The 23,491-nt window shown below is 41.8% G+C and overlaps 1 protein-coding gene across 8 annotated transcripts in view; it reads left to right on the top strand.

The window, feature by feature from the left end:
- Nucleotides 1-16,523, top strand: part of EPB41L3 (erythrocyte membrane protein band 4.1 like 3) — a 147,853-nt gene extending 131,330 nt beyond the window's left edge. For 3 of the 8 annotated variants that reach the window (XM_049620393.1, XM_049620391.1, XM_049620390.1), the window contains 9 exons: nt 3,113-3,304; nt 8,314-8,403; nt 10,599-10,721; nt 11,346-11,729; nt 12,553-12,684; nt 13,188-13,286; nt 13,713-13,793; nt 14,064-14,180; nt 15,389-16,523. In XM_049620393.1, the coding sequence (XP_049476350.1) occupies nt 3,113-3,304; nt 8,314-8,403; nt 10,599-10,721; nt 11,346-11,729; nt 12,553-12,684; nt 13,188-13,286; nt 13,713-13,793; nt 14,064-14,174 (1,212 nt within the window). In that variant the 3' untranslated portion in view covers nt 14,175-14,180; nt 15,389-16,523. Of the gene's footprint in view, nt 1-2,558; nt 2,625-3,112; nt 3,305-8,313; nt 8,404-10,598; nt 10,722-11,345; nt 11,730-12,552; nt 12,685-13,187; nt 13,287-13,712; nt 13,794-14,063; nt 14,181-15,388 lie in introns of all 8 variants that reach the window. The other 5 variants (XM_049620395.1, XM_049620394.1, XM_049620396.1 and 2 more) reach the window with 3 other exon arrangements.
- Nucleotides 16,524-23,491: the final 6,968 nt, after the last annotated feature.

Below are 23,491 nucleotides of genomic sequence, written 5' to 3'. Positions count from 1 at the left end.
ATGAGAGGCTGTTTATGTGTGATAGCCATGATGAGGGAGGAGGAGAGTTCACAATTAATTAGCTTATTTACTAGCTACAGACCTATTTTTGAAATCCCTTAAATCCCAGATGGTCAAATAATAATTATTAAAATACGCAATTTTGTAGATTGGATGGATACAACCTAGGTCACTTAAAAGAAATGGATTCTCAAAGAAAAAATTGGCAAATTACTGTTTGTATTTTATTTAAAAAAGTGATCACATCGAACAGTGATAGGAAGATACTGTGCTATCATTTATCCATTATAAATTCTTTAGGATACATTTAATATGTGCACTTGTGTTTTTTAAATTTTCTCTACCAGTAATGAAAATTTCCATAAAAACAGTATCTATGGTAATGGAAGCCAAGACATTCCTTTCCTAAAGTGCTAGCAGATTTTTTTTTTTTTTTACTTTGTCATATGTTCACTCTGTTTTGATTTTTTTTTGGTTTTTTTTCGTTTTTTTTTGTTTTTTTTCCCCATTATCCAGGTAGAACGGTCTTTTCTAGTTAGATATTCAGGAACTAAAAATGTGAATAGCATTTGTATAGTACTTAATTGAAAATATCTTCAGAAAAACTTTTTAAAAAGGAGTTTTGTTAAATTGCATCTTTGGGAAATGCCAGAGTTCAATTCAAAGTTTGGAAATCATAATTTTTTAAGTTAAAAAAACAGCACTGGCCTTGAAAAAAAAAATCATCATCATCACCATATTGTAGGGGCACCTAGCTGGTAAAGCATGTGACTCTTGATCTTGAGGTCATGAGTTCGAGCCCTACTTAGTCATAGAGCCTGCTTAAAAAAAAAAAAAAATTTTTTTTAAATAATACTGTAAAACCACTATCCAGATTCTTTTAAGCAATCACATATAAATTTATTACAAGTTAATAATTTTCGGTGCTGAACATAGCAAAATTACATCTTGATTTTATAAGAATTATTAGTTACATGTTAATACATTCAGTAAACTTCACTGTAATCTTAATGTGTGCCCTAAATGGAAAATATTTTGATATTACTCTTTTATAGCCGTTTTGTAGGTTGTTAGGTAATAAATATTTCAAGCATGCAAACCCTTGCCTGCGACATAGGTGACTGTGAAGCGTAAAGATAAATAAAGATCTGTGAATGCAGGATACCCTCAAGAATTAGTGTGTTGCCAGCACCGTGTTGGTTACCTGTGCACTCTCGTGCTTTTTAAACACTTTCCCCTCTGTCCTCTCCGGAGCCAGGACAACAGTAGTGCAGGCAGTTTTATTTCCTTAGAAACAAAACTGCCAGGCAGGCAGTCTTGCCCCATTAGGAGCTAAGAAGATGGAGACCATGATGGACCGATTTGTGGCAGGGGTCTCCCTCTTCTCACCTGTAATTACACTGTGGACAACTCCCGTAGCACAGAGCCCAGGCCCTGGGTCAGATGCACCCCCCCCCCGCCGGGGAGAGACGCAGGCTTTACTACTGCCTGCCCTTGCGGTGAGGCCTAGTTACCGGCACTCAGACGCCAGTCCGAGGATTAAGCAGGTCCTTGAGATGAGAAATATAAGGATAACGAAGTGGCTTTTAGACAAATGTTGTATTTTTTAGGAACATTTTAAATGATGGTAATGTTGATGGTAGATGATTTTTTTTTTAACTTGTTGACTTACACCGTATCAGTTTTCTCCCTTCCCAAATGTGTTTTTTAAGTACATGGGTTTAAGAAATTCAAGGTTCCAAGAAATTCTTTTTTATTGTGTTTTATTTTTTAGTATCATTTTTTATTTTTTTAATTTAAAAAAATTTATTTTTTAGTTTTTTTTTAGGGTTCCAAGAAGCTCTTAAGTGTGGGGACCTCTGTGTTAAAGTCTTTGAGCTTCTGTTCTCTGGCCTACAAGTTGGGGAAAATAATAGCTAACCCCGTGGGATTATAAAGATTCATACATTCCCAGGGAGCTCTCATTACTGGGTGATCGTAACCATTCTTGTATTTTAGTTGTAGTGTGGCTCCCCACACTTCCTGAACCATTTCCTAGTGTTCATTAAGGGTAACAGGGCAGGCCCTAGCTGTCAACCTCCCACTTATGTGTGTGTGCTGATCTCACTTAAAAGTCTCCGGGTTAAAGTGTCAAAGACCCACTAGGCAAGGAATCTTTTGCTCCTGTCTTCCATTACATGTGAGAACGTCGTGGCTTGCATATAAGAAATAACTCTCCGTATACAAGAACAAACTAGTGCCCCCTTCTAGCAAGTTGATATAGACCATAGTTCTGCAATCCTAGAGTCAATTACATGGTAAGACTTTATTTCCCACTCTTTCTTGATGCTGGCAGTCGGACCAGGAGGAAGATGCAGAGCTCAAGGCACAGGTAGAAAATTAAAAAGAAAACAAAAGCAAAAATCAGTGTGTGATAAGTCATTGTCTGTCTACGGTGTTCCAGTCTTCCAGCATGCTCCGTAGCCGGTTACCGTGTTGTCGGTGCAATGTGGAGGACGGCATTGGTTCCCGTGACTACCGTGTCCCTTACTTTTCCCTTTCTTCTCCACTTTTTTCAGAATAGTCTGATTAAGCGAATAAAGGGTGAAAATGTGTATGTCAAACATAGTAATCTTATGTTAGAGGTTGGTATTGGTATATACCAGTGCATGTTTGTGCGTGTTGACATTTCTTTTAGTGGCATACCTGTGGGCTCATACAATGATGCATGAACTGTGTGCTCTCACCTGTGAATAAGTGGGGATACCTTCTCAGCCTACTCTGATTCCTTCCTCTCTCCTAGATATAGATCCCTTTTTCTGTGTGTATTCATTTTAATTTTTTCTGGTTACATGTGAATTACACTCTGGTTTGCCTTTCAAAAACGCTTTTGATTTTTATGCTTGCGTGAACTGGATTTTTTTTTCTTCTCTTTTCCTTAGAAATATCACATTTTCACCAAAGTGCTTGTGGTAGTGTCATGAGCCCTGATCAGAATTCTTTTATTTTGACTACTAATGAGATTGACATTACTTAAAACACACACACACACACACACACACACACACACACACGCAGATAGGAAGGCAAATGTAAAACGTTGACTGTTGGATTCTTTATGTTCTGAATATAGGAGCTAGATAAAACTCAAGATGACCTGATGAAACATCAAACCAATATTAGTGAGCTGAAAAGAACCTTTTTAGAAACCTCCACAGACACTGCCATCACAAACGAATGGGAGAAGAGACTCTCCACCTCCCCAGTGAGACTAGCCGCCAGGCAGGAGGACGCGCCCATGATCGAACCGCTTGTACCCGAAGAGGTCGGTATTCAGGCGCTGCGTCGCCATTGTCTTCTGTTCACTCACTAGCCTTGCCTCTCTGCAGGGTGTGCGCCTGGGGACCCGAGTTGGCAGGCTTCTGAGTAGACAGTCTCACCACCTGTCTGTGTATACCCTGAACTGACATAGTCAGGGCTGCAAAAGTAAAAGGATGTGGTGGCTGAGGAGTGAGTAGTCGCGCCACAAGGTGCTTGGAGTGAACAGGGAGGCTCCGGGGAACCACGGTGCATGCAAATGGGTTTATTCTGACTGTAAACCTAGATTTCACAGCTGGGAGAAATTGAGATACTGTCTTAACGAGCTGACGCTTCTTCTGAAAATGCTTTTTCTGCTGCACTAAGAAATGCCCCGAAACCTCACGAATGTTTCTCGTCAGTTGCAAGACGAGGTGTTAGGGAGATTGTCTAATGTTTGAACGCTCATCTGAAGTTGACCGAATCTCAGGACCTCTTTTACTCTGGGGAATACCACACCAGGCTTTTACTGATGCAGTCGGTGTTCGATTGGATTTTGATTCTTAACTGATTTTTAAAAATATGCCTGATTGGTTATTTTAACTGATTTATAGTCAGTTTGCATTTGGCTTTTAGTAGAGAGCACAGAGCCCACAATGTCTTTTCATGTAACAGCCTTCCATATTGGAAAGCTGTCTTTAAATGTACAGCCAGCCTGGGAGGATCCAGCCGACACTACGTCTCGGCCTCCTCCGTGGGACCCACACATGACAGTGGTGCCACTGTCAGCTGTTAGACGTCATCGTGCTTGTCTTTCAAAAGAAGTTGTTTTGTAAAACTACCTTTCTAGCATTGTATCGATTACCTTCTTTCTTCTCAAGACTCCTTGACTGTAAGAGACTTGTCCAGAAACCTGAGACAGAAGAAGAGGAAAACTTAGGCCTTTAGGGGAGAAAAATTCCTTAAATGGTAGTCTGTATGCAACGCTCAGGTCCTTGCAGTGAGAAGAGGAATATCATTACACTCATTTTCATCAATTTCCAAGCTTCCCTTGAAAGCTGTTTATCAAAAGTGACCACAGTCACCATGTTCACGACAATTCCAATCCCAGCTAAAAAGTGACAAGGTATATATCCATTTGAATTACGTTGAAAAGGGCCCTTTTACGCAGAATAAATGAACTGTTGCCGGAGTATTCCTGTAGCATTACACATCAGTTTCCTTCAGATTACTTGAGTAATCTAGAGTGAGCTAGTAGTGGTGATTATATTCTAAGAATATTATGTATGTTTGCTATAAAATGGGAATGTTATTGCCAGTGGCTTCAACTTTCCAGTATTGAGTTAATAGCAGAGAAGTAGCAAGGATGCCCCAAAGCAGCTCCTCATTAACGCTGGAAAGTAGACTAGCCCATATACAGGGCCCAGCACACGTAGGAAAGATAGAGGTGTGGTATGTGAGGGATTCCAGGTATGTCTTCTGTCCTCGGATCTCTCCCTTTACAGCCTTTTATGATGCACCTAGGCTTCGTCCCTGCTACAGGTTCATTTCATTTAATCCAGCACCAACATGTAGACTGATCCCAGTCACTTGAATACTAAACGTTTCCAAATCCCAACCAAAATGCAATACCCGTTAGCACCTATGCAGCATCAGTACGTTTTTTAGTGTAGGTGGTAGTTTTATAAGTATTTCAGCTTAGCGCGGCCGATCCTCCTTATTCACGGATTCCATATTTGCACATTCGCCTACTTGCTGAAATTCATCGTAACCCTAAAATCAGTGTTAACGGCGCTTTCACAGCCCTCGGCAGACAGCCACAGAGTAGTGAAAACTTTGAGTCGCTCACCGTGCGCATTCCCAGCGTGGGTTGAACAAGGCAGTGTTCTGCCTTCTTGTTTCCATTCTCATACTGTAAACAAATGTGCTTTTTACGGCCTATTTAGTGCTGCATTTTCGAGGGTGATTTTGCTGTGTAATATGACCCCCAAACCTAGTGCTGAAGTGCTAGCAGGTGTTCCTAAGCACAAGAAGGCTGTGATGTGCCTTTTTGGAAAATACATGTGTTAGAGAAGTTTCATTCAGGAATATGCTATAGTGCTGTTGACGGTGAGTTCAACGTTAATGGATCAGTAATAAGCATTAAATAACGAGTCTTGAAACAAAAGCACATATAAGGCGAGGTTATATATGGAGCAGTCGATGACAGTATCGTGACCAGAGGCTCACAGAAGTCTTAACCGTGTATTTCCCACAAAATCAGTGGTTCGCTAATTCACTGTTCATGGTGATTTCATTGAACATGATTACCGGGAATAACTAGAATCGGCTCTATTTGTGCATTTGCTTGCTTTCTAGTCTACCCTTGCTACTCAGGTCTTGCATGGGCTTCGATTTGGGCCAAAAAAACAACCATACACCATGACCATCTATTTACAGATAGGGGAGAGTTCTCTTCATTCTCTGAATCTGACTTCAGTGACCCAGGCCTTGGGGGTAACTCTAAGTGCATATTAAAATTGCCCACAGGAAAATTTTAAAATACTGATGCCCAGGATCTATGAAATCAGAGTCTGGGGGCACCTGGTTGGCTCAGTTGGTGGAGCATCCTACTCTTGATCTCGAGGTCATGAGTTCAAACCCTGCTCGGGGCATGGAGCCTACTTTAAAACAAAGGGAGGCGGGATCAGAGTCTGATTTAGTCTGAGCTGCACCCTTTATCATTTGAAACCTCTCCACGTAATTCTAACGGAAAGCCCCGTTTGAACAACCCTGGCCCAGGGAGAAATGAGGGTTACGGCTCTACAGAAATCCCTAATCCCCTCAAAGTGAGTAGCACCTCTGTACGTTTTGCACGCCAGTAAACGCCTTATTTCCCAATTATGATGTAGCGATGAATGTTTAAGTAACGAAACAAAACGTTTGGGGTACACAGCTGTGACTCTGTTCTGACCCATATTAAAAGTAAACATTTTGATTCTTTTTTTATGGGCATCTCTTCACTTGTCTTTAGCCGAACTAACTGAACTGGGGTTGACCGTATATATAGGATTTTATTTTAAGATTTATCCCCTTCATGTTACCCTTTTCTCTCAGTGGACATACACAGTCCCGAACACAGATAGTATTGATACATTCAATTAAAGACAAAGACATTTTTGAAATTAGGTGATGTCACATAACAGGATATGCTGAAAACCACTGTTTTCCTGCTATTATTGGGTTTTTTCAGGCTTTCATCTTAGGAAAATAATCTTTAGTTCAGTGACTATAATTAGAGGCCTAGCAGTGGTATTCTGAAAAGTACCTATAATTTTGACCTTTCCTTCCTGTTTCTTATTTCTCTATGAAAAAGAGGCTACAATTGAAAGTGAAACAAACCAGAAATCCATATTTTATGATTCCACAGAGTACATTTTGTCTTTTCCAATACCTTTCTCCAAAATGGGACAGGATAGGGACTTTTTTTCCCTTTGAAAAATCTCTTACTTGTTCCTCATCGAAAAAGGAGCATAGGAGAACGGTGCTGTCAAAATCTGTCAGTAGGTCCTCCAGGAGAATATTCCAGAGGCTCCCTTACAATCTCTTATAGGCAAACTTAAATGCAGTACTGACAGATTTGTACAGACGTGGACATATTAAATAGCTCTCACTAAATTATATTGTTTACAACAATAGGATTTACTTTAAAAGTTCCGTTCTCCTAAAAACTTTGAGCTTTCTGTTATTATTTGTTATATTACTCTTACTAAATACCTTTCTCTCACTGCTGCATGGGGTAGTATACGCTATGCATAGAGATAGGCTCAGTGGCTAATACATTGCCACTTGAATTATTCCTATCTAATACTAAAGAAAGGAACAAAACGTAGATGAAAGGAAAAAGCTAGTGGCTAACATCGCCTATCACTTCAGCGTTTCTTAATGTTGTTACAGGTTAAAGAAAGCAAGATCTAAAGTACTTACTTTTTACCGAGATCTTTTGAAGTGGACTATTTAAAGTCATTCACCATCTTATAGAAGTTCCAGTCAACTTTTGAGTTCACTTTGTTTATTCGTGGAATAGTAAAGAAAGCCATGTAGGTCTGACAGGGTTTGCTCAGAGTAGTCGCTGATGCGGTGACCCATGTGCATTATTTTGCCTGGGATTAAGCAGCACTTAAATGGGGAAGACAGTCCAGGATTTGTCCGATGTAAGAGTGAGGATTTTTGTTCCTCACTTAATTTTTTTTTTTAATCTTAATACTTCCTCTCACTCCTCGCTGGTGCAGTTTTGCAGAGGACTGACCTAGACACTGTTCAGATGCCAAGGAGCTCTTTCTATTGCTTGCGCGTGTTTTGTGTTTCTAGAACTAGAAAACGTGTGAGCCCTACGCTAGTGTTTCAGAAAAGAATCTGTTACTTTTTGGAAATAATTCTTAAACTTGGAGATGGTTTCAGACCGTTTTTCAAATTCGTAAACAATGATTCACTTCTTCAGAAAGAGATGAATATTATATGTACAACACGATCAAAGAACTCTCTTCCTAACTTGCCTTTTTTGGAAACTGTCTACTTCCTCTTCTCCAACCCAACCCCCTTTATTCAAACAGACCGAAGAAGAAAGAGAAATTTCTGAGAAAGTTATATTTTTGCAGCAAGAAAGCTCTCCATTCCTTGAGTCTCAGGTAAAAAACAAACATAAAGGGATTTCCCAGGAGGGAATTGCTCTTCAGATTTCAGTGTCATTAAAGTGTTTTTAGTTTTTATTTTCCTTTTTAAATTGACCTTAAAACTAAGGTAGGTATATCATTTTTGCTTAGATTCTGGGGAGGGGACAAAGGAATTTTCTTACCATTTTCGTTACCAGCCATCATTTCTTTATGGCTTTTGTGCCTAGGTGATTATATCTGTGTATGGCCAGTGAAGCATTATAATTCTGCTTTCTAATGATATTATTGGGGCTTCTTACTGTCTGCTTTACCCATAGAGTGATACTAATTTAGATGACCTTGACTGATTTTGAAAGTTCTGAACTTTTATTGGTTTTCCCACTAGCCGAGTATGATAAAGAAAATGCAGGAAGGAGACGCCGCGGTTACCTCTCGTCAAATCATTTTCCAGAAAACTGTCCCATCGACCCTAGAGGTTATTTTTCAATTCATTTCATTTAATCCAGCACCAACATGTAGACTGATCTGTAATTGTTTTTTTCCTAAGGCACACACATTTCCAGATTCAAGTTTTCAGAGTAAGACAGACCAGAAAGTAGAAAACACTGTAGTTTAAAATGTAAACCAAGGCGCTCAGCTGCCCCTGGTGTGATTTTGCTTCCCTCTGTGATCTGTAAGACTAGTCAACTGCCCGGCCTCATCCTTGTAGCCTTCTCTCTTAATTTTCACTTCTTCTGTCGTATTGGAACTAAGACTAAGGAGAGTGGCAAAGAAACTATTCACACCATGAGCTTCAGTTGTAGATAAGATTGGACCACCATGACCTATTTATAAGAGGCTCCAACAATGCCCCCAACTATAGTCCCTTGACGACCGGCGCACTCAGTATTTATCGGATAGTAAGTGCTATGGTAGATTTGATCTCCTGTATATATAAGGAACTATAATTTACAAACATGAAAAATGATAATCACAGAAATTTGTGGAATGCTGGCAAGTTCTTTGTGACAACAGCAGATACGACGCACAGTGTTCTAGTTACCATGGAAAACTGTCTTTTTGTGTCCACACAAGCTAAATAACCTGTACAACACCTTCAGTAACGTCATTCAATTTTGAAATCTAAAATGATGAGATGCTTAGCATAAGGCCCGGTATATTCTTGCAAAAAATTTACCACCAAGTTATGTTCCTATTTAAAGAAACCTGAAATTGCAACTCTACGTGCAGACTGTATTCCAAGCTGAAGGTTAGAGTTTGTAAGTTTCAGATAAGAGATTTGCAACCAGAATTATTAGATAATAACACCAGCCCTGTGCAGTCACATCACAATGTAGCTTTTGCCCTGGTTTCTTAAAGGATTCTTATTTTAGAAATGAGACCATCAGCATTTCTAATTTAGCTTTTATATTTCAAATATAGGGCACAGAGGATTGGGTTATTGTAGACAAAGTACCCACTGAGGTAGTTGATGGTGATTCGAAAAAGATTGTGACTTACAAGGTGGTGACCGTGAGCAGTAGAACCGGAGACATCCCAGCCGATCTGTTGAGATCTGGTGCCATTGAAATGCAGAGCTTCGAGGACTTGGCCCGGGAAATGCAATTGAAAGGAGAAAGCAAACAGAAAATATACACTCTAGGAAAATCCTACGACACCGTATCCGGCAAGATCGTAACCATGACTGGAAAGGCCAAGGAGGGGGAGAAGGCAGTACAGCCCTGCGGTCTGGAAGCCCTTCAGAAAGCGGACAGAGCGTTGTCGGAGTCGGTGAAGATCATCCCGGTCACGGCCGATTACGAGGTCCTGGACGTCGCCCCCGATGAGAAATCCAGGAGAGGACCCGAGGTGCACACCCCCAAGCGGAAACTGTCCGAATCGCTGGCTCCCATCAAGGAAGCCGATTCCCGGCGGCCGAGCCCCGAAGAGGACGAGCTCCAGAGAGCCCCGGGGCCGGGCCGGGACGCAGCGCCCCACGCCGGCCCGGAGGGCGCGGGCCCGGGCAGGACGGAGCCAGCGATGGAGGGCGAGGTCTTGAAAGTGGGGCTCTTTGGTCCCAGGAGGAAGAGCCTGTCCGAGTGGAGATACTCACAGGAACCGGCCTTCACCGTGGCCACTGCTCATTACGTTACCGAGTCCTCCTCATCTCGAGTTGTGGTAACCAGTGCCTTTCCCTTGGACCACCGTTTCAGATTCCAGCATGACGTTTTTTTTTGAGGCACTGCCCTTCCACCCTAAACTTTTCTGTTCTTCTCGCTGTTTGGCTTTTTGTTGAGAGCAGCCAACCCAAGCTTTTTAAGTTTTGTCATGGTTAGATCAACACTGCAGTCCAACGTAGGCGTTAAAACACTTGCCGTTTTATTTCCAGCTCCCCGATCCCGAGATGTGATAGTGCTGCTGTGGCTTGCAATGAAGGGAAAATGGTCTGCTTAAACCAGCACCGCCTATGTCCTAATAACTCTCTCTGCTTTACCAAACAAGAGCTCATGGTCACCTCAATTTGCTATTTTATTTCCCATTCTTTTCTGTTTCCCAACTTTGTCTGGTAGATTCCCTCCTCCCCCCTCCCCCCTTCCTCCCTTACAGTTTTGTCTAACCGGCTGTGAATGTGAATGTGCCCGCCTATGTTCCTGTCTCTGTGCTTGACTGTCCGTTTCTTTGTTCACCCAGACTAAACAGTCTTCTGCCGAAAAGCTCATGGATGGCTCTGAAATCTTCAGTTTATTAGACTCTGCGAGAAAACCAACGGAATTCATAGGAGGGGTTACTTCTACTTCTCAAAGCTGGGTTCAGGTGGCCAGTTGCTTCCTCCTTGGTGTTCCTGACTCTGCCCATTTGCCTTTCTTTATGCCTCTTGGCTGTGTGCGTGCAGTGTGTGTGTTTTGCATCCCAGGGGCTTTGCCTTAAATGCCTCAGAGGTGTCGTCGGTTATTTTCCTTTGTGTCTGCCTGGCATAGCTGTCGTGGGCCTTTAGCCCCACCAGTAGAACATGCTTCAGGTATTCCAAAGGCAATCGTGTTGAGAAATTGTAATTTGCATTTAACTTTTTAAGCATTTTATGCTCTCTGTTAGGTCTAAGAAAGCTGCCAGAATCCATGGGAGTGTGCTGCAATGCTTTCATTTTGTTTTATTTTAATTGCATTTTATACTGCGTCCCGTTTCTTTTGCGGCTATCCGGACATAGCACAGGCTTGAGGGCGTGTGTGTGTGTGTATGTGTCGGGGGCAGGGGGCACGCATCAAAGATTCTGGCAGGAGGAATGAAAGCTAATTTATGTTTTGTATAAGCGTTTCTGGTCATAAGCACTTGACACTGGCTTTAGGCGTCCTGGCGAGTGGCTGCATTTGTTTTTATTCTGGTTTTTTGACCCTCGGTTTATGGAAAGTCACACTGACCCTGCAATCTTTTCCCGTGCAGAAAACGGAAACCAAGACGGGGCCCAGCAAAACAGAGCCGGAAACAAGCCAGCACCCCCAGTCACTTAGCACCGAGAAGGTTGTGCAGGAAACCGTGTTGGTGGAGGAAAGACATGTCATGAATGTGCATGCGAGTGGGGATGCTTCTTACGCAGCTGGAGAGGATGTGGATGCTGCAGCACAGGCAGCATCTGCTGATGCTTCTGGCTTGAAAGGGAAGGAGGGCTCTGCCCTGACAGAGGGGGCTAAAGAGGAAAAGGGGGAGGTGGCTGGCAAAGCTGTCCTCGAACAGGAAGGAACGGCCACTGCTTCCCATGAGTCAGAGGAGGAGCACAGTGCAGCAACCCACGTTTCTGAAACTTGGGAACAAAAACCTCATTTCGAGGTAACTAGTAGTTGATGTTCCTTTCAGCACTAACGTAAAACTGATAGGTGTGGGAGTCCCCGAAATTTAAGTTAAGCATCAAGATGGAGCTAAGTTGAATTTTCAACCTTTTCCAAATGCAGTTTGTTTCTCCTCTTATATCCCTCTTGCATGGCAATCTCAGGAGTCTCCATGCTGGTTTCCATCTTTGGGGTCACGTGCATACACATTTAATGATTATTCATAACGTGTAGTTCCAGGAAATGGTTTCTACCTTTGCTGTAATTACTGTAATGGGCAGTAAACCTGGGGACTGCGTGGCCAACAAGAGCATAGAACATTTGATCAATCTTCTTTTTTTGGTCAGTGTACTTACCCAGAAACTGTGCTTGCCCAGGTGCCAAATGCCAGAACTTTGTTCTTTATCTCTCCCGAGATTCCTGAATTCTATGCTGTTGGAGGTTCTTAATGTCTTAGCATCCATTCCTTTTTTCTAAGACGTTATTAAACAGAAGGCTGATTGATTATTTTTGATCCATCTATGCAGTAGAGGAGGGGGAACACAAAAACAGTTTTTTAAACATTTCCTTCAAAATGCCTTCCTTTACCTGGAACATCCCATGTTTAAAAAAAAAAAAAAAAAGAAAACTAATCCTGAAAGACTGACATCTATTTGGTGTCTGCCTCATTCCTCAACTTACTCTCCCCATGTAATACATAAACATTTATTTCATACTAACCTGTGCTTATACATATCCACTGGGGGGCGGGGGGAGGGGAAAAAACCCAAAAGCGTGCCTTTGTGCAAACTGTAATAGCCACTGCCTACTTCTCATTGGTACAGTCATCGACTGTGAAGACAGAAACCATCAGCTTTGGCAGCGTTTCACCAGGAGGAGTAAAGCTAGAAATTTCTACCAAGGAAGTGCCGGTAGTTCACACAGAAACGAAAACCATAACGTATGAATCCTCACAGGTAAGACCGTCTGTCGAGGCCGGAGCCCTGGCACCTTGTTTTGCCGCATTTACTGGCTTGCTGCGTTTAAGTATAAGTACGTGATGCTTAATGTGCCGGACTTAGAGGGCCCAGTAGCCAAGCTGTGTCTATCAGGAGCGATCATGGTGCTAAGCATAACTTTATTACCGAGCAAAAAAAACATCAGCTGACTTTAAGCAGGTCTTCCTGTATCTCACAATGTAGAACAAGGCTCAGGAGCCTATCGCCTTAGCCACAGGTCAGGGAAAATAGCAGCAGCTCAGGCAGACACGACTCACCTTTCTGAAGTCCCGGTGTTTTAAGGATGGTTCCCTCTGGCTGCCTTGGGTTGCGTCGTACCCATAGCCAGAGCTCCTGTGTGCTGACTGAACAGCGCGGTGGTGGTGAGAGAGAACTCGGTCATCCTAATGCCCTGAGCTAACACAGCAGACCTCTGGAGAGGTCAGCGTTTGAGTGCGGTGTCTGTTCCTCTGCTCGCACAGGTCGATCCGGGTGCCGATTTGGAGCCGGGTGTGCTGATGAGCGCACAGACGATCACATCTGAAACCACCAGTACCACAACCACCACCCACATCACCAAAGTAAGTGGGGCGGGAACAGGTAAAAGGAAGGCATTCACACGGAACTTCTTCCCGGTTGAGCTGCACAGGCCCAGGGTTCTGTGAACATCAGGAGCCCGCGTTGCGCTCTCTTCACCCAGTCTCTGGGGCATTTGTCCTTAGGTGCTAGTTTCTGTTGAGGAATATGCATCCCAGTACCTTTTGCTTAACACAGAACTCCAGCGCTTAGCACGTGGTAGGTGTTCCAGAAGCACCAGCCAGCCTCACCCCCAGAACTGCATTCCAGGCTCACGTCTGAAATTAACCATTTTAAGTAATTGCCAAAGAATCGTTTCCGTTCTTAATGATGTTACTGAAAACCCTGTTAGCGTTTTCTCCCAATTCCCCCATTGAACAATGACTGTTCCTCCAGTGAGTGAATTTCTGACACTTGCCTGTCCCTTGCAGACTGTGAAAGGAGGCATTTCAGAGACGAGGATTGAGAAGCGCATAGTCATCACAGGAGATGCGGACATTGACCACGATCAGGTAGTGTGGGCGAGATGGCAGAGCCCCTGGCAGAGAAACAGAGGGGGGTCAGCCTCACTCTTCCCAGCGTTGTTCTTTTAGTCCGTCAGGCGGCCTAAACCGTTTTCGGAATTAACTTTCCAGTGTGCAGCCTACAATTCCTTTTGCAGTCATTGTACCTCATTTGTAAATGACGTATATGGATCTAGCTCCTCAGCCTCCACCTTGCTACTGATCATGCATGTTCCACCTCCTTTTTGTCTTTGCCCTTCTGTGATTTCCTGGGGATAGGCTCTGGCTCAGGCAATTAAAGAGGCCAAAGAGCAGCACCCTGACATGTCAGTGACCAAAGTAGTGGTCCATAAAGAGACCGAGATCACACCGGAAGACGGAGAGGATTGACCCCAGGTAAGAGGCAACGCTGATTTTCTAGACTTGGCCTTGGCTGGCATGTAGCATGGGACACTTCCCTCTCTCCTTCCCCTGCCTCCTCCTCTCTCTTTCTTCTCTCACTGGCATTTTGCAGGGCTGCTCACCAAGGGGATGGAGAACTGGTTTACAGGCGCTGGTTTGTTTCACATTTGGGGGCTCCATACTGTGGACATTTTGCATATTCTGCCAGTTAGAGGATCAAGAAAGAAGCAGTCTTTGCGTGCATGTCCTCGACTCGTGTTTCCTTTTCATCCATGCCCTGGACTCTTCATTATCCAAATTCGAAAGGTCAAATTTGATTTCACTTGCCATGTGGCCTAAGTAGAACTAAGGCCATTTTGTTCTGAGACGTATAATTTGTGTGTTCCAAATACTCGGAAAATGTACCCCTTTCTCCTTTGGACAGAAAACTTATCCCACTTATTGTAAGCTTTCTCTGCAGCTATGTTTGCTTATGCTCCTATTTATGCTCTCGTTTTTGCTTTGTTTCTTACTTTGAAACCCAGGCATTCACTTCCATGTTGGATGTCTTGTGTTTTCTGTATTCTTTGGGATGCCTTTTTTGCTTCTTAGTATAGCATCGTGCCTCGGGAGGAGGCAAAAATGCAGTCTTGTTTCCTGCTTTTCTGCAGAGACCGTGTGCATGCCTTTTCAATGGCCGTTTGGCTCGTATCGTGAGCAGATAGCATCTTGTGCTTGCGCACAGACGTGTTAGACACACTAACCCACCGTGCAAGGACTCCCAGGCCCCGACCATCCCCAGAGGGCTTGGAATGCCGGATGCAACAGTTGCACTACTTGCACACTTGCTTACGTGATAGAAGTCTCTTGAACACTTCACGTGTATAAAGGAAATAAGGAGGTTCTCTACCACTGCTTTAGGGCATAGAGGTTGATGAGTGGCCTCTCAAAGAAGATAATGCAAAGGTCACTCATTACGTTCAAACGAGTCCTATGACCTGGAAGACAGCAGAAAAAGGTTTCTTCAGTGAGCTTCCGCCACGTGGGTGACGTTGTAGTTATTTCAGAGAATGCGTGTCCGTGACTTAGGCTGGTATTTTACAGTATCTTGACAAAAAGTGCATTTAATAACCTGCCTGCACGATAGGTGTTTTGTGGCCTTCATCTGAGGAAGACTCTCGGGTGTTTTCCAGGGAGTAACTGATCAAATCTCTTTCCTACAGGAATAACTTAGCCTGCACATGAATCCAGTCATGCAAACCATTAGGAAAACCAGAGCCTATATGGAGTCCCCTCTTCTAACCCAACTGACTTGTATCTGCCCATGGAAAATTTCAATCCGGAAGAACTGACCTTGACCGTTAACAAAGACACTGGCAGAGAGATCTTCCCATAATAAAGCAATCCGAATCAGCATCACGAAACTGATATTGCATGAAGCAACGATAAAATTACAAAAAGAGTAGCATTTTTAATTTCCACCAAGTGTCTAAGTTTTCAGCTATACCTGCACGTTCATAACCAACAATATAAACCGTGATCTCATGTAACACATAAACAATCCATGCCTTTCATAGTTTATCCAAGTCTAAACAAAACTGCAGTTTCTTAGGTGACAGATCTTTTGTTTACAGACAGACGAAGATGACCCTAAAATGCTAGAAGCTGTCTAGGTCCGATGTGTCAGGTTTATCCCAGATTAGATGTGCCAATAACCGAGTTTATTCAGTAAACAACTTGGATCTTGTACTTGTTTCACCTGGTTTTATTACTCCGCCCGTAAACAGCAACGACTCCCGATCGTCTGGAAATATTTAATGCTTACAATCCTGCTTTGTGTATCTGACTTAATCCGTTACCGGGTAGTACTGATTTTAGCATATTAATGTGAAATTTCTTCCTCGTTCGCTTTGGTCTGCGTCCAATCCGGAAAGCTTCCAAGAGTTCCCTGACAAGTCCTAAATATATGTGAATTGTCACTATTTGGGGAAGAAAATCTGTATTTTTGTTAGTTTACAATATTATGAAATTTCACCCCAGAAAAACCTGTTGGGCTTCTGATGCTTCGTTTTCTTTCTTCGTTCCTTCTTCCTTGTGTTTTTTTAAGTTGATTTTTTTTTCTTTTACTTGAAAAACAGCGTTTTATTTCCAAATCTGGTCCATATTTACAATCTAGTTCAGAGCCAAGCCTTAAATTGTACAGAATTTCCACTGTAATTAAAGTATTTAGTGTTTAGTTATAAATAGCCTTCAAAAAGATATATTCTCCATTACACTGTCAACTGCATCACACAGCCCATGGTGAATGTATGTTTCTGCATAGCAAAATAAAAATGGTAAATGCATTTAAAGCTCTAATTCTCTGTGTGTAATACTTTCAGTACTGTATATATCTAGCCAAGAGGCAGCATTCGCATGACCTCAAAGGCTACTTCATCTGCATGATAGAGAGCTTGTCTTTTTACAGGACAAAAGGTGTACAGGTTACACAACGACGACGTGTGGGCCCCTCCAGGTGTCAGAGATGGGAAACAAGAAACATACACATAAATGTTTGGTTGCCTATGAAGGCCTTAACGAGTACAACCGGTTACCACAGAATCTCATTTTCAAAGTTTTAGGTTTTTTATAAGAGGTTCTCCTATAAACCCCAGTGTTTCTGGGTGCCGTTAATCTACCAGAGAGAGCGAGACCTCCCTCACACCTGCGCCATAGCTGAACAGATGAGCTGGTGCGTCCTGCAAGGGCCCATGCAGCGTGTTCCCACAGTTCATCCACATCAAACTCCTTCATGCCAGGGCCTGAGAGTAAGACTTTTATCACCAACTGCCAATCTAACGCCTGAATGCACTCGCTGGCTGTACGCCATCGGGTCACACTTTACCTAACTTGCTGATTTTTTTAAAAACTTCAATTAAAAAGATTTTCTGCCCCTGAAAATTGTTAGATGTGACCACGCACCTTAGTCTTCGTGAGGGGGTCAAATTCTTGTCATTTATCTATGAAGAAGTTACCATTTGTCCTTATTGTCAATACTACCTACTCATTTTAGGAACTGAAGCATCATTTTGTGTTTGAAGCTAATCAAAAAATGTGTTGAGGACCATACACAAAAATACAGTGGAATGAAGACCTAAATGTGAGACCTGAAACCATAAAAGTCCAAAAGAGAACACAGGCAGTAATTTCCCTGACATGGGCTGTAGCAACATTTTTCTAGACACGCCTCGAAAGGCAAGGGAAACAAAAGCAAAAATGAACATTGGGACTACATTAAAATGCTTCTGCACATCAACAAAACTAAAAGACAGCCTACTGAATGGGAGAAGATACTTGCAAATGACATATCTGATAAAGGGTTAGTATCCAAAATATATAAAGAACTTACACAAATCAACAGAAAAAAAAAATCAGATAATCCAATTAAAAAATGGGCAGAGGACATGAACAGACATTTCTCCAAAGACATACAGATGGCCAAAGACACATGAAAAGTTCAACATCACTCCGTTGGGGAAATGCAAATCAAAATTACAATGAAATATCACCTTACACCTGTCAGAATGGCTAAACACAAGAAACAGGTGTCGGCGACAATGTGGAAAAAAAGGAACCCTCACACACTGTTGGTGGGAATGCAAATGGGTGCAGCCATTGTGGAAGACAATATGGAGGTTCCTCCAAAAATTAAAAATAGAATTGCCCTGTGATCCAGTAATCACACTGCTGGATATTTACCCAAAGAATACAGAAACACTAATTTGAAAGTATCTATGCACCCTTATGATTATTGCCGGGTTATTTAAAATAGCCACATTATGGAAGCAGCCCAAGTACCCAGCAAGAGATGAATGGGTAAAAATGTGTGTGTGTTCATGCATGTATGTATATATACATACATACATGACATCCATGCACACACACACACAATGGAATATTACTCAGCCACACACAAAAAAATGAAATCTTGTCATTTGCAACATGGTTGGAGCTAGAGGGCATAATGCTAAGTGAAATGAGTCAGAGAAAAACACCACATGATTTCACCCGTATGTGGAATTTTTTTTTTTTAATTTTTTTTTAATGTTTATTTATTTTTGAGACAGAGAGAGACAGAGCATGAACGGGGAGGGGCAGAGAGAGAGGGAGACACAGAATCGGAAGCAGGCTCCAGGCTCTGAGCCGTCAGCACAGAGCCCGACGCAGGGCTCGAACTCACGGACCGCGAGATCATGACCTGAGCCGAAGTCGGACACTTAACCGACTGAGCTCCCAGGCGCCCCCCGTATGTGGAATTTAAGAAACAAAACAAATGAACAAAGGAAAAGGCAAAACCCCAAAACAGACTCTTAACTATAGAAAACCAGCAGAGCGTTGACACAGGGAGTGTGGGGGTGGGTGGGTGAAAGAGGTGAAGGAGAGTAAAAGTACACTTACCACGATGAGCCCTGAGTAATGTATAGATTTGTTGAATCACTACACTATACACCTGAAACTAATGCGACACTGTGCGTTAATTATACTGGAATTAAATTGTTTTAAAAATTATAGGAAGTTGAAATTTTTGGAGAAAAATTAATACTTTTTTGATAGGAGAATGGTCCATAGCCTCCCAAAGATGACTGCACCCAGTCTGCTTAGTTTATATCCATCAAGCTGTACCCGTGTTAGCGGTTTGAATCTTAATTTTTTTACTCAAGTGCAAATGACATAACGTTGTGTTAGTTTCAGGTGAACAACATAATCATTTGACATTTGTATATATTGTGAAGTGATCATAATAAGTCTCGTCAACATGCATCACCATACATAGTTACAAAGTGTTTTTTTCTGGTGATGAGACCTTTTAAGATTTACTGTCTTGGCCACTTTCAGAGAGTCAGTACAGTTTTAACAATAGTCGCCGTGCCATCCGTGTTCACTGTTTAAAACCACACCTAGTGTTTTCGTGTTCCTCTGTCCCCAGCAATAAGTGCTTATCCATTTTCGTAAGATTATACGTTATTAAGGTTTCTTTTCCTTTATTATGCTCATAGTTTTTCTAGCCTGCACCCACTATTATGTGGGGGTTCCAAAAACACTCCCACATTCTGGGATATTTATGACAGCAGTGCCCCACGGCCAGTACCAAAATCAGTACCTGCTTATATTGCTTGATAACAAATCACCACACAATGAGCAGCCTAAAATAATGCGAGTTTATCATCTCTCGGTTTCTGTGGTTCAGGGGTCTGGGCATGGTTTTACTGGCTCCTCTAAAAGGCTGCAGTCGAGGTGTCAGCCAGGGCCGGGGTCTTATCTGCTAGCTCAACTGGGGAAGGATCCACTTGCAAGCTCTCTGTAGTTGTTTGCAGAATTCATTTTCCTGTGGTTGTAGGACCCTCGGAAGCTTACTTTTTTCAAAGCCAGCAAAGAAGGAGGAGGCTCTCGAGTGTATGCTAGGAAGACAAATCTTCTATAACATAACATAATCAAGGGAGTGGTTTTTCATTACTTCTGCCGTATTCTGTTGATCAGAAGCAAATCGTGATGTTCTGTCGGCAGCACCAACAAATTTAGATTCAGAGATTATTAATGACTCACATTCCTTAACTCAACAGTTTTAAAGGTAGATGCCAACTAAAATTGGCCTGTGCTCATTGCTCAACTCTCAGGTAATCTCAGAACATTTCTTAAACCGTTACCTCCAATACAGAAAAATGCAGCATCGCATTGGGTGCGGAAAAGACCCTGGAGATCGCCCTTCCTGAAACTGAAGAATTCCACCTAGTTAGCAATTTCTCCCACAAAAAAAGAAACACTTTGCTTCTCAGTTTGCTCTCAGATTCAGTTTGTAAGAAAACGAGCATCTGTGGTTCTCTCAAACGAGCAGAAAAACAAATTGCAAACCTAAAAGCAATATGGTGTCGCCATTGGTAACCTGCGTTCCCAGGCTGATCACACAGGGACCTGAAGAAACTTCACTTACAGAATTGCCAACCTTAGAACAACGTGTAGGATCCTTTCTCTGGAGTCATGGAGCGAATTGGGCCTAGTGAGTTAGATCACACACCTTGTAGAACTAGTCAGCCTTTTGTTTGTTTGCTTGTTTTACAATTACTGTAATCCATTTCCTCCATTTTGCTGACTTCTTGCCAGCACATCTCTTAATTTAAAAACACTAACATGGACTCTGGAACATGGATCTGCGATTGCTGCTGAATTACAATGAGGGTTATACGTACCTTCCATTAAAAGCTTTTTTATTGGTCTCACTCCTGTAGATTAACCAGTGTCAGAAGCCTCTGTCTTGGATTGCCATAGAGGTGGTCTTATGTTTTAATGAGCATTTACTCTTTGAGTGAAATTGGATTACTCCATTTTTTTAAAAAAAACTATATTTTGTGGCAGGCCATTGGTGCATGTAAAACTGTATTCTCAAAATGACATTTCATTTCAACAAGCAGTTTTTATCAGAGCCGATTAACTCTAAGGAAGGGTAAGAAAAAGAGCTAATGCTTCCCGAGTGCAGTTATGAACACATGCACACACAGTGGCTTGTCATGTTTCTTTGAGATAACTGTAATCTTTTAAGAGATTGAGCAGGTTCTTGTAGCACAAGCTTAAAGAAGAGCTTATCAGCCAAGATAATATATGGATTTTTTTTTTAACGTTTTATTTATTTTTGAGACAGGGAGAGACAGAGCATGAACGGGGGAGGGTCAGAGAGAGGGAGACACAGAATCTGAAACAGGCTCCAGGCTCTGAGCTGTCAGCACAGAGCCCGACGCAGGGCACGAACTCACGGACTGCGAGATCACGACCCGAGCTGAAGTCAGCCGCTTAACCGACTGAGCCACCCAGGCGCCCCCTGGATTTTTTTTTTTTTTTTTTTTTTTTTTTTTTGAGACAGAGAGTGTGAGCAAGCAGGGGAGGAGCAGACAGTGAAGGGGGGAGAGAATCTTACCCAGGCTCCACGCCCAGATAGAGCTCCGACACGATCCTGAGATCGTGACCTGAGCCGAAATCAAGGGTCAGACACTTAACCAACTGAGCCACCCAGGCACCCCTATGTGGATTTTCGTAAGTGCCCTGTGCAACAGGAAGGAGCTAGAATGTTTTTTTGGCTGACTTTCAGGCTTACTCATTCCCCTTGAATAATACTGAAGTCAAAATGATCTCTAAAGACCAGCAATGACAAAGAAATGCACATTTTAACACAATATAATTTTCCAACGATCGATTGGCCAAAGCATCCTTTTAATTCCATGCCTGGTGAGGATGCAAAGCAAAAGCCATTTCTGGTGGGAGTGTAAGTTGGTAATTTGTCTGGAGTAGGATCAATAAAACATATTCTTAAATTTTTTACAAAGATTTTGACCCAGCAAATCCACTTGTGGGGATTTTTCCTAAATAAGACACAAGAGTTGTACAGGATTTAATGTACGAGGATGTTTATTTAGCTCAGTGTTGCTTCTAAACATGAAAAAGGTTTAACAGTAAATAGGAGGAAATTTGTAAGGAAATAATGGAAATGACATGAGATAGAATACTGTGGAACCACCCAAAATTGTAAAATACTGACCTTATAGAGGAAATAATCCTAACATATTAATTAGTGTAAAACCAGATAAAACAGCTTACATGTTATGGTGTTAAGCAGGTAAAAATGTTTACTCACAAAAAAATGCATAGACCTATACCAAAATGATGGCAGTGACTTCCTGTCTCTGAGGGCAAAGTATGTAATGATTTTCTTTCTTCCCTGTGCTGTTCTATTTTTCTAGTCATTGAGAGTGTCTGTAACCATTATTATATATATATTTTTAAGTTTATGAAAGAATACCAATAACTTTATTTAGAGCCTGAGAATAATGGAGAGTGAGAGATATGTAAATGAGAAGGAGGCTGGAAAAGTGACGCGTCCTTGGAACTTCAAAGCCATTATTACAGTCACCAAATGCTACAGATGCCTTTGTGAACTACTTACTTCTTTAGTCACGTACTAATTAGAATGGTGATAGATGAGTTTCTGTTACAGAGAATGAAGTTATTTATAGTAACACCCTATGCTGGATCCTTTCAAATGAATAAGCCTTGCCTTGAATGCACGTTAGTAGTTTAGGCAGCATATTTGCTTTTGAAGGGTAGTAGTTAGTAAACCATAAAAGCAATTTTCAGTGTTTCCACAGTGTAATCGAAAGATCATGCTTCTTTGGGTTTGCTTAACTTTTGCTTCCCTCTGCATAGAGCCGCCTATCACTAGCCCCATATTTAACTAAGTATGGTCTCAAAAAAAAAAAAAAAAAAAAAAAAGACGACTCTGGGCTCAGCAATCCTGTGCCGTGTCACTAATTTTGTCACCATCAGCCAGTGACTTAGACACTTTGAGCTGAGTTTACTCATAGTTAAATAGGGAATGATAGCCAGCTATAAAGACTGTAAAGGTGAAAAGCCTTTAGACCCATGACAAAGTACATGACCAAGTAGGAATGTAGGAGAACATTCTTCGTAGAATATAAAATGGAGTTTTATCCCATCTTTTCTCCCCTCAACACCGTGCATCACTTATTCTGTGCACGAGAACCCAAACTAGTTTATCGCAGAAATAGCTAATTGCCTCTGTTGGAGAAAAAAAAACATCCCTCACCTTGGGGAAAGAAGTCAGAAGCTGCAAAATCCCCTTTTCTTGTTACGATTCCTTGTGATGTCGGTGACCACAGCAAGGGTCCTTCCTGTATCAGGGCCAATTTTCACTTTGTTCCGAGGCAGAACAACAACAACAAAAAGCATGTGTATGATGACCCTTATGTAGGTGGTTCGTGCTTTTCTATGGGGGAGGCTCTAGCTAATATTGTCAGCAATACAGTGAATATAGAGCAGCTAGCTCGCCTGATATCAAGCATAGAAGTGTGCATCGAATCCAGAACCTAAGCAGGCTGCTTCCTATGATCATTGCACTGCTTGTTGGGTAAGGTGTGTATCTGTACAGGCATGTACATATTTGTGGATTAGCTATATTTACTGTATTTGTTGGGACACTTACTGTCTGAATACACAGAATTAACAGGTTGATAGCATTGCACAATTCGAAAAACCATTTGTGTGCTTGACTATGTTCATGTCATACCTTTCCTACGAATGCTTCTTTATATATATTTTTAGGCATATGTATATGTATATATATGTATATATACACACATATACATATATATTTATATATATACACCCATATACATATATATATGTATTTATATATACACCCATATACATATATATGTATTTATATATATACACCCATATACGTATGTATGTATGTATGTGTGTATATACACCCATATACGTAT

This window comes from Panthera uncia, assembly GCF_023721935.1.
Source record: "Panthera uncia isolate 11264 chromosome D3 unlocalized genomic scaffold, Puncia_PCG_1.0 HiC_scaffold_8, whole genome shotgun sequence".
Lineage (NCBI taxonomy): Eukaryota > Metazoa > Chordata > Mammalia > Carnivora > Felidae > Panthera > Panthera uncia.
This window is presented reverse-complemented; position numbering and strand designations above follow the sequence as displayed.